This window comes from Furipterus horrens, unplaced genomic scaffold (genome assembly GCF_987537825.1).
Source record: "Furipterus horrens unplaced genomic scaffold, mFurHor1.1.pri manual_scaffold_17, whole genome shotgun sequence".
NCBI lineage: Eukaryota > Metazoa > Chordata > Mammalia > Chiroptera > Furipteridae > Furipterus > Furipterus horrens.
The window spans coordinates 83,666,093-83,678,381 of NW_028327187.1; the positions used below are offsets into that span (position 1 = coordinate 83,666,093).

General features: G+C 37.2%; 1 protein-coding gene across 1 annotated transcript in view; it reads right to left on the reverse strand.

The window, feature by feature from the left end:
* The window catches only part of JADE3 (jade family PHD finger 3), a 61,980-nt gene that overhangs the window by 15,058 nt on the left and 34,633 nt on the right, over positions 1 to 12,289 (reverse strand). The window contains exons 4-6 of the mRNA XM_090264105.1: positions 10,167 to 10,357; positions 6,996 to 7,207; positions 2,059 to 2,226 (exon numbers count right to left, since the gene is read on the reverse strand). Coding sequence (XP_090120231.1) covers positions 2,059 to 2,226; positions 6,996 to 7,207; positions 10,167 to 10,357 — 571 coding nt within the window. The remainder of the gene's footprint in view (positions 1 to 2,058; positions 2,227 to 6,995; positions 7,208 to 10,166; positions 10,358 to 12,289) is intronic.

Sequence of the window (12,289 nt, forward strand, 5' to 3'; positions counted from 1 at the left end):
ACTAGACATGAATCGAAGGTATCTACACTTTACTTAGGAACCAAAGAAAGCTACTAAGGAAAGGAATTAAAATTCACAAAATCTAGCACCTATCATGTTAGAGATGGTGCCACACGCCTTTTTTTTCCCTTCATTTAATCAACTAAGGATGAAAAACAAAGGCAGCAACAAGCCTTTAAGTTCAGTTTACAAAGAAGCATGATATTGTTGGAAAGTAGCAGCAATTTGTATGATGAAGCGATTGCAGCACATAAATAGAAAGGATAAGGACAATAACATTTATAAACTAAAGTCTTTAAAAACACATATCTATCATCAGCTTACTTTACTCTCTCAGTCAAAGTAGCTTCAAAGTGAAATTGGTCTTTAGGAGAGTGCTGAAAAGAAAAGGATGTTTTTAAAAAGATGAAAAAATTTTTTCCATATGAAAATAAGAGGTGAAGTAACGTCTGGTAAAAAGTGTTTTCTTTCTTCTTTAAAAAAAAATGTTAAAATATGTACATAATTTCTAAGAGAGACACAACTTTATGAAAAGTGAAAGACTATTGAATAAGGATGGTTAAACTAGTACAAGTTCTGCCCACATCAAGAAACCAACAGTAGGAAGATCAGAGAGGTCTTGAACAGCCCAAAAGGTACTGGAAACCAGGTATTAGAAACCAAAGAGAATGTTAATAGGTGAGACACCTTTTACTTTTAAAGAACTCTTCCTGAGTCATGTTCCAGACTTTTATATGCTGAGAGTGCCTGCTCTACTAGCTGGGGGATCTGCTGCTGGAAAATAGTTCCTTTTAGCCAGAAACCTGAGAGTTCATTTCACATGTTTATAAACTGGATGTTCTTAGTAAAAAAAAAAACCCACTATTCAAATAGTTTTGAAAATATTGACTTCTATATCCATAAGAATACTACAGTATGTATCTACAACTTTCATATTTAACTCTGTGAGCTCAATTATTGGGTAAGTCCCCCTGGAACTGACATTAGTAAGAATAAAACCAGGGAAATTTTAAAGGAGATCGAATCGTTGCTACAGTATCATTAGCTCTCCCATGAACTGAATTCTGCAGTCTATCTTGTCTACAGTTAAACTGCCTGACACATTTGTTGGCTTGGATAGGGGTTGGGGAAAGAGGATGTGAGTGGGATGTTGAAACAGGTTAAAAAAAGAGCAGCCATAAGAAATAAGGAGAAGTTATGTCTGGAAGCCCTTTTTAATCAAGTTAGTGTGCATATAACCCACCAGGAAATATCAGAAACTGAAAAACCAGATTAAATAATGAGGCATGGAGTTTGAATAAAGAAGGTCTTAAACAGATGTTGAGTCCAAGCTCTGAAAAAAACTTCAAAAATCAAATGGCACTTATCACAATGGTGAAAAGAGCTGTTGATCACTTTATTTGTGATAGCTTAAAACTGGAAACGACTCAGATGTCCATCAAAGGAGAATGGATAAATAAATCAGGGTACAGCCATACAATGGAATACTACTCAGTAATAGAAAGGAATGAATGTTGATACATACAGCACAGAGTGTTAGGCAGACAGAAATAAAGAACGTACTGTATGATTCTATTTATATGAAGTTTGAAAACAGACAAACCTAATATACTGATAGAAATCATTCTTGGGTAACAGTGACCCAGAGAGGGCCTAGAAAGTGGGTATGAGGGATCCTTCTGGGGTATTCCATGTCTTTGTCTGGGTTATGGTTACAGATGCATATGTGTAAAAATTCATGAAACCCTACACTTAAGATTTGGTATTTGAAGGTAAGTTTTACCTTAAAAAACCTGCTGCTCATACCCTGATCTTTTGTGCCTCTCTTATACAAATTTATCCAATACCACTGGTACTACACCTATAAATTGATCATCATGGGTTTTACATGCTCACTTGCATCCAAGAAGGATATGTGGGAACTCAAGCAGAAGCATTATCGCCTCAAAAACATGGGCAGGCATGAAACTTCTCCATCAGGCCTGAATCAGCTTGAATGTTATGGAATACGAAGGTACTCTGGAGCAAACAACCTCACAGGCCTAGATGAGTTCTTACCTCTGGAATCCATAAGGAACAGCTAACGTGAGCCCATTTACTCGCAGTCTTGGTGGACTTCATGGCTCCACCTTTCTTTGGACATAACACACATTGCGGACAAATGTCCAGGATACAGGGACGACAAAGCCAGCTCCCTTCTGGAACCTGCAGGATGCCATAGCAGGCCTGAGACAGGAGGACGAGAGAGGAGAATGGTTAGCATCTTTTCACCAGGGTCTATGTCTGCTCTCCCATACAGTCACAAAGTGCCCTCCACTTTTAGGAAAAAGAAGTAAATAAGGCCAAACAAGCTCATATCCAGGACTTAGTAATTTTAAAACACTCAGGGGGAAAATGGCAACTTCTAGCATCTGTTCTAAGATCAGCATGTTTTGTCAATGAGAACTGAATTTGAGGACAACAGAGTAAGACTAGAAAGAAATACAGGCAGAGGCTAGCTCAACTGTTATCTGAGTTTGGGAATTATGTTTTTTTTTTTTCCTGCCTCTATTTTCTACAGTTTGTCAACAACTGTTGTAATTAGTCAGTCATATACTTATTGAGCAACTTCTACATGTCATGCAATGTTGTGATCAAGAAAAAGGTATTAAAAAATAAATAGAATGAAACTTCTGAGGAACAAATGAGCTGATGTTTGAAGAGCCTAACAGTGCCTGGTGCATAAATACTCAGAAAACTGTAGCAATTACTTGCTTGGATTGAAGAAAAAAGAATCCTGAGTTGAATATAATACTAGACTAATCATAGTATTCCATAATGAGTTGTGGAAGCTGCTTCAAATCTTTTATGGAATGAAGATGGACAAATAAATAGATGAATTACTGGGGGGATGAGGGAGATTAGTTTGGAAATTCTAGATTTCCCCTTTACTACTTCTAATTTTTCCCATCCTTCCCCACTAACTGTTATACTCTCACTGTTAGAGACCAAACCTGAGGGACACTTGGCTACCCATGTGGTCTGGCACACCTTCTACCCCTGACTGATTCACTACGGTACCTTCTAAGTCTGTGCCTGACCCAGGAGGTTCACTCACAGCTCAGATTCAAGTTTTAACAGTTACCATTATGTCACCCCTCCACCAAAACTGGCCCCTTTTCTAAACTCTCTTATTCATATCACCACCATGCTTTCTAGTTTCCAGATCCAAATTATTAGACTCATATTATCCACTTTCCTTCATCTACTGTCCCTGAGGCTTGCTAGGCCTCCCTACAGCGTGACTCCTGGACTCTGACCTTCCTCTCCATCCCCATCACAATTGCTCCATGCCTAGATTGATTTATTTCTAAATTCTCTCCCTCTCTCTTCACACCTTAAATCCTCCCTCTATTTGCCTGCTATATTCTTACTAAAGCAATGATTTTATACCGTTGCAAAGCAACAACCCCTCTAGAAATTCCTCCTGCTCTTACCCCTACTGGAGGCCTGTTTTGTAAGGCTACCAAGCTGAGAATAGTTTTCATGTTTAAAGATATGTAATGGACTCTATGTGGCCTTCCAAGTCTAAAATATTTACTATCTGGCCCTTCAAAGAAAACATTTGTTGGTCCCTGATCTAAAGCCTGCTGCTCCTCACCTCACTTCTCAGGTCACTGTAAGCCCTTGTGTCTGCTCCACTTCTTTATCCCTGCCTCTACTCAGTGTAGTTTCTCTCACAGGTATGGAGTCTACATCATGTAGTCTTCCCTACTTCAATTGTTATGTTTCATATCCTTAGGGATATTTTAAGGTCACTGGATGTAGGTCCTTTATCATCAATTTATCTGGAATGCTCTCTATGCAAAGCTTAATTTAGCTCAAGAACTGAAGTTGGACTCCAACCAGGCTGCTCTCACCACAGCAGGGCATTGTTTTATAGGATTCTTAACTTTCAAAGCTTTTTTTCCTGAGGTCCAGAAAGATTGCTAGGAAATGAAAGCAAGCTTCCTTCCTTAAGTAGAACCTTTTACAGATCAGCAGAAGAAAAACCAATGCCTGGTTGTAGGAAAACCCTTTATTCCCCTTGGGTAGAAAATCACTACTAAGACTTGTGTAGACCTACTCATGGTCATAAGATCATAGAAGCTTTTATTTCACAGCAGTGGTTCTCAACTTCTTCTAGAACACAAATAATGAAGGCTGTGGACTCTCCTGAGAAAACTGTACACTTGCAAGAAAATATGTTTTGTATATAATTTCAGGGGCATAAACTCAGTGTCCAACATTATATATATGACATATAAAAACGATGAACATATACCTTCAGTCAACTTAATTTAGGTCTTAGTTTGAGTGTTCAATAGTTGGGCTAAGAAGAAGACAATGGAACATATAAAGAGACTTGGTATGATCTCAATTTTCCTTTTTCAATGAAAAAGTTTTAAGTTCCCTGTTAAAATCTGAAGTCTATTGATGTAAAGCTCTCTTCTAAAGTACAGAAAATAAGTGTATTGTAGGTACAGAGAAACAAACGTGTGACATAGTATGCTGGCAGTAAAGAAGTAAAATTATGTTTACTATATACAGATGTCAACATGTTCTTGACCAAATCTTCCAAATCGTTTTATGTCACTTTTCAGTCAACAGAGGGAGCTCTAACCTAAGTAGCTCTTTAGAACTCAAGTAAATATCTTCCCTTTGGAAGATTCATTTTTATATGAAACTTTTATGTGGCACAGCATCCAGTGTTAATACGTACCAGCTTATGTTCTGTAAAGCCTGGTCAGGTGTTACTGTCATCTTTTTCTATGTGATGAAAGGGCATCATTTATAGCCATTACTGGATATATTTTCAAAACAAATAAAATACCCTTGAGGAGAATCATTACTACATTTCATTTTGTTAGTGAAAGAATCTGAAAATAATTCCTTAATATTTTGTCCCAACTGTGAAGGACAAATACAGAACTATATACAGATGCTTTTGTACTATTCCCTTCAGGCTTACTATAGATCTACAATCATTTATCTGAAAATCCTAGGGTGAGAAACATCAGGAAATTCAGGACTACTCAGATCTTAGGCAAGTAATACAGTACATAACATAACTCCCCAATGAGACCAGGGGCAGTACTATATAACCAAATACAGTAACATTTCTCTAAAAATATATGATCACACAAAATGGAATAAAGACTATAAATAGCCTCATATTAGGTGACTTCTACTACTATTGCCACCAAATCAGTTATGGTGCAAAACTTAAGCAAAAAATTGTAGTTTTTCAGGTTTTCAGAGCTTTAAGTTTTTGGAATTGCACAGAAGGAACTGTGGACCTGTACGGTCACACACTTAAATTCATACTTATACGGTAAAGATTTTCTCTCTAAGGGTGTAATATAAATAACAATAACTGATAGAGTGAACATAAATTTTTGAAATTCACTCTTTCAAAGGAAACAAGTAAAATGAAGAAGAAGACCCAATTGGTCACAGAATAATTTTGAGTACCTTCTAACACAGAAGGTTAGGTTAGGTGGCCCAGGCAATTAAAATAAAGTCTTCAGTCTTGATTTCTCTCTACTGCCTGTTTTATATAATCATCTTAGTCATTTTGTAGCCAGAATAATGTAAAATACAAATACTATCCTTCAGGGTTGACAGGACAAGACAGAAGTTGTTTAGTTTGTGAGAGAAGGCCCTTCACATGTGTCCCTTTCTACTCTCACTCTCCATGCCTTTCCTGCTCCATCCACCACACTCCGCAGTTCTGAAGTGTTGAGTTGCCTCAAACATGCTTTGCTCACACTCACTAACTCATCTGAACATGTGTCCTCTCTGCCTGAACATGTGCTGCTGTTTTATCTGGCATCTCCTTTTGGCCATTAAGATTCAGCTTGGATGCTTACCACCTGGAAGTTGTCCCTGATACCCATTCCTCCCAAGCACTTCCACAGCAGCACAGACTTCTACTTAGAAAAACACTTGGCCTACTATGCTAAATGTGTAGTTTCCTTGTAGTCCCTACACCAGACTCTGCTCTCGCTGGGGGCAAAGACCATGTCCACCTCTTCATCACTCACTGTGGCCTCAGTATGCAGCACAGTCCTGGTACATGGATGGTGCTATTTGCTAGATAAATTAATGAAATTAATGAAACACAGAACAGGTTTAGAAGACTGAAAAATCACTTAGGATAAGAGAGTTCAAGATAGAATTTGAACTAGATCTCGGCAGATATGTAGATTTTTTTGACAGTTGAAAGTGGGAGAAGGCATTTTAAATTGGCAGTGGGGGGTAGCCAAAACATGGAGACAGCAGTGTCAGGAATAAAGTGTTCCCTTGAGTCACCTTATTTCACTGTAGCAGAGGGCTTATGGAGGAAGAAAAGGAAAAAGCTGAAAAGAATGTTGATATCACCATCATTAATTAAAAAGACAGTGTGGTAGAAAGAATGACAAGTAATTGTCTTTAAGAACTTGGGAAAAGTCACTTCTTCTGGTATTACCTGCAAATTTGAGGAGTGGGACTGACTTCACAGTCCTATGATTCTAAGATCTTTAAAAGTAGGGTGGACTTAGCTTCCTGGGAGTGATATATTTGGGAGATGGGGGAGGGTTCTGGGTGCCAGGATAAGGAATCTGAATTTCCAGCTGTAGGAAGTGTAAACACACCAAGGTTACTGACCATGGGTGTAACCTGATGATGTAGTATGAATTTGAGGCAGAGAAGACTCCCCAGGGTACTGTAAAAGTTTCTAATGAGGCAATCTCAATGGCATGGGCATGAAGTGACTAATAAAGACCTGGGTTTAGCCCTCTCAGGTAAATTTTGTAAGTCACCTTGGGAATCATAGTAAGTATTGTTTCTAAAGGAATGCTGAGCAATAGCCAGGTCAAATCTTTATTTTCCCCCTTAAATGCAAGCTGCTACCCTGATATGGGTGCTGGAGATCATCACTGAGCTTCAACAAGGCTGAATGTGGGGAGGTGGCAGTCTCCACTTTCACTAACCTGATGCACACAGATGTTACACTTATCACAGAATACCATATCATTCCCTTCTTCACTGTCGGGAGACTGGCACACATCACAGATCACGTCTTCATCATACTCTATGCCTAGCCCTTCCTCTGTCTGAATAGCATGGTTCATATTTTCATGGCATTGGCGTTCCAGGACTTCTATTATCTTTTCCATAATATTTTCATCAACTGGCTCACAACCTGCACAGAAACACAAACAATCAATCAAACCGTTGGTCACCTGTCATTCCCAAATTACCTACTGTGAGCCCAGTGCAGGGGTGAGGATATTTCAAAGAATCATTTACTATAAGTTATTCTAATATTTACCTAAGCATCACATATTATTTGACACATGAAGGAGAAATATAGTTCACCATATTCCTTGTAAGATATATTACTGACTTTTAATTTTTTGTCTAAATCCTAGCCCGTCTCCTCTTAAATCTCTGTTTTCTCTTATTTCCATGGAGGGAGGACTTTCACTGAGCTTTGTAATTTCGAACACTTTAATTTACAGCATAATAAAATAATTAGAATAACATAACTATTTGGATACGAATATAATTCAATGCTAGAAAATTAGTCCCAATGAGAACACTGAATGGTTATACAAGAACATTTTCATATAAAAGGTATTAAATCATGAAAGAAAATACTAGATACTATACATGTAATTATATATATGAAATATTGTTTTTCAAATCTGACTTTTAAAAAATTCCAATAATATTTTCCAGCATCCAACTCCAATATGAAATAAACCTATGAGAATTTACGTAGCTCTAACTGCAAATTCTGAAGTTACTTTTTTTTGCCTCTTGATTCCTTTTCCTTCTGTACTTTTAATTGTCCTTAGTCTTCCATATTTAATAACCTAACATAAAGATTCATATGGTGGATACTGATAAAAACTAAACATTCTTCCGCTTGGGAAGACTAATGATTTTGTGAGTACACACACACACACACACACACACACACACACACACACACTCACAGCTTGTAAATTCAGAAGTAATTCTCAAAATGACCCAAAATAAATTTACCCAAGTAATATAAAATATTCTAAGGAACTTTGTAATTCCACATAAACTACCATTTTAATGTTGTAGCTACTTATAAACAAACAAACAAACAAATATACCCAGGTAGTATGTTTCATTTTTCTACCCAAGACAAACAACACATTTTTTCTTTTTTTTCTGCAGTGAAGGAGTATTAGTGTCTGGTTGTAAAAGCAGTTGAATTCAAATTCCAGCTTGACCTCATATTGGTCATGTAAACTTTGATAAGTTATTTGTCCTCTTTAGGGCTTAGTTTTCTTATCTGTAAAATAAGGATAATACCAAACTCACTGATATCTTGTGAGGTAATAGTTACACATTGCTTAGTACAGTGCCTGGTATTTAGTAAACACTCAATTTTAAAGTTCCTTAATCTGAGTAAAAAAATATGCTTAATTTAATGTTGTTTTTAAAAGTTTATTTTAAGCTCTTAGAAGCTTCACTACAGTATCATTCACCCTGAAGGAATGCTTGAGATAAGGCGATTCTCTTTCAAAATTCACCCAAGCCTAAATGCAATGTGGTATCCCGGAACAGAAAAAGGTCATTAGTAAAAAAAAATCAAAACAAGAACTGGTGGAATCCCAACAAAGCCTGGAATTTAGTTAATAGTAATGTACCTGTGTTGGTTTTTTAGCTTTGACAAATGTACCATGGTGAAGTGAGATGTTAATGTTAGGGGAAGCTGAAACTGTGTGAGGGGTATATGGTTACTGTATTAAATGTGCAACTTTTCTGTAAATCTAAAACTATTTTTAAATAAAAAAGTTTATTTAAAAAACTCATCCAAAGGGAATTAACTGCAAAATACCAAAGGGATCTAGTTATAAGGTGATGTCATGTTGAAGGCAGCCGTGTAATGACTGTAATGGATATGGATGTTATACGGTTCATAAACACCACACGTCGAGCCTCTCTCTCAGTCTTTTATTCTCTTCTCTTTGTGGTTCCCACCCTAAATTGACCCCCCTCTCCTCTCAGATGGCAGAGGAAGAGAAGACATAAAACAAAATGTTGTAAGAAGCAAGGAGTAAGCATTGGTTACTGGCAGAATAAGTATCACTATTACGTCAAACTGGATTTAATACAATCTTAATTTTTTGTTCACATGCATTCAGACACCAATCTCAAAAGGTAGAAAGAAAAAAAGAAGAGGGAGGGGAGAAAAGGAAAACCACTGATTCTTGTTGTACTAACAATGAACAAATGTGATTCAAACAAAAATGAAATCAAATGTACCCTTCACTGTATCTCATATGGAGAATTAAAAACCACCCATCGTTCCACAGGACCACTTGGACCTAAACACTGCCCAGATTGAAGACAGGTCAAAAAGGGTTGTGTGTTAAGTATTATAAAGTGAGTTTCTTTTCAGCCTAGGATTTCCCAGCATTGATGGTATGGTACCATATGGCATATGTTCTCTTTAAAAATTGTTCTTCTGCTTGCTTCCAAATTTTTTGTTTGTTTTTGCTTTATTTTATTTTATTTTTGAGAATTTCACAACTCTGAAAGTCAATGGAGGTAACTAATGACTGCTTTGGGGATTTTTGCCATAGGCATGCCATTCTTATATCGAGCAGCAAAATTGTAATTTCTGTATTAAGGCGTCCTGGTCACACCAACCTGTCAGTTGTAGTGTTGTCTAATGCTAAATTTAGAGCATCTTTCCATTAAGGAGGAGATGGTAGAGGTGCCACTACCCTTGGCCCTGTTCACTGATCTGAGTACTTTTCAGGGCTGAGTGAGAAACCAGTCTCAGAATCCTTCTCAACCAGAAATCTAATCAGCTATGATCACTCTCACATTCAGAATTGGGAAACAGCCTTGTGAAACCTACATGCCATCCCTGATTTGTGCTATTTACCATGAACAAGGAAGAAAGGTCTAATTTAAATGTTATTGCTCTATTTCAATATATTTATGCATTTCAATATATGCCTCATTAAAATAAAATCAAAGAAAAAAATAAACAAAAAGACCAGAAAAGAAAGGAAGCCACAAGATGAAACCAAGTTAAATGGTTGGTCCTGATGACTCAAAAAAAAAATCACATCTTGAGTCACAGAACAACTTGTGAGAAAACAACTTACCCATTTCTGCAAGTTCTTTGTTGAATGACTGGAGCCAGAAGATGTCCATGTCGTCTAGGTCATAGCGGCACACAGATGCGGCCTGCTCCTTGATACTAACATAGCCAGTCTCTAGGGCCTCTGGAGCAGAGCAGTGGATATACTTGCGGGGCCGGACAAACAGAACTTCTTTTACCCTCTCACCTACAATCCTTGAAAAGCAAAAGAAAGACAGTAATAACAATCAACAACAGGTGACAGGTTGTAGGAATTGACTGAATGGGCCCAATGGAACTCAGGCCACACAGCAGAGTTGAATGCTCTCCCTTTCTACCCTGTGGAAACCTCCTGCTCTGCCAACTGGGAGGTATAGCAGAGACCTTTCTAAAAAGAAAATGGTTCTACAAATTAAGTTTTGTCATCTCCTCTAAACACTGACAGCTGATTTTTTCCCCTTAATCCCTTTACCTTTTTCACCCAGTCTGACAACCCCCTTCCCCTCTGACAGCGGTCAGTCTGTTCTCTATGAGTTTTGTTTGTTTATTTAGCTCATTAGATTCCACATATGAGTGAAATCATGTGGTACTTGTCTTTCTATGGCTGGCTTATTTCACTTAGCATAATGCTCTCCAGATGATGCATTATAGAACTGTACACCTGAAACCTATATAATTTTATTAAGCAATATCACCGCCATAAATTCAATAAAAACATCATGTTATTGTTGTTATATTTCTTATTATCTTCACTATTTATGTAGATGAATGAAAGCCAAGAGGCCAGACTTACACAAACTTAAGGCATTTCCTAATCATAAATGATAGCAATCATAAGTCTGAGCCAGGGCTTCGTGACAAGAAGGAAGATTCCTGTTCTTTCATCAACTTCTCCAGTAGGCCAGAGCAAACCCCTATTTCCCTTTACTCTTTCTGACATTTGAGAGCCCAAGGCAAGGAAATCGAGCAAGGGAAGAAATAGAAGTTTCTCATACCAATGACCTATTTTACAACTGCATGAAGCATCAGAAAATATAACCAAGAGGAAATACAGATTATTCTTTCCTGGCAATTTTAAACAGGGTGGGTCATCTAAAAAAAAGAAATAGGTATATATGTCATCATAAAATAATGAAAATTGTTTCCCTGGAAGGCTTCTAAAGCCAGTTTCTTTACTCTAGAACAGTGATTTTCAGTCGGTGTGCTGCGGCACACTGGTGTGCGACAAGAATTTTTAAAACATGCAATACCTATTTAGTTAGACATGGACCTCTTTTCCCTAATACTGTCCAATAAAGAAATGACAACAGCCAACACAACAAGAGCTGTCCAGTGTGAATTAGTGAAAATATTTTTTATCAGATCGGCAAACAATATATTTTTTGTATGCCAGAGAATATTAGTAATTAGTTTATGTGTGCCACAAGTAACTCTACTCTATAGTTACTGTATAAATAAGATTCATAAAAATAAGTGTATTCATATGAATACATATAAATATATGAGGGGGGATCCAGAAAAACAGAATTTATTTACAAAAAATTGTGTATTTATTCTTACATGTTTATTTATTTTTGGTGAACCCATTTCCTTTTTGTAATTGAGATGAAATTCACAGAACATAAAATGAACCATTTTAAAACGAGCAACTCAGTGACATTTAGCACAATGCAATGTTGTGCAACCCCCTTCTATCTAGTTCCAAAACATTTTCATCACCCCAAAATTAAATCCCATATTGGTCAAGCAGTTACTCCCCATGTTTCCCACTCCCAGCCCCTGGCAACAACGTAATCTCTATTGCTTTTATCCTCTTCACAGTATTTATTTATTTTTAAAGTATATTTCATTGATTATGCTATTACAGTTGTCTCAATTTTTTTCCCTTTGCCCCCCTCCGCCTAGTACCCTTCTTCTCTCCAGCAATCACCCCCCTTAGTTCTTGTCCATGGGTCATGCATATAAGTTCTTTGGCTTCTCCATCTCCTTTACTATTCTTAATATCCCCGTCTATTTTGCACCTACCAATTATGCTTCTTATTGCCTACACCTTTTCTGCATTTCTCCCCCTTCTCCCTCCCCACTGACAATCCTCCATATGATGTCCATATCTATGATTCTGCTCCTGTTCTAGATGTTTGCTTAATT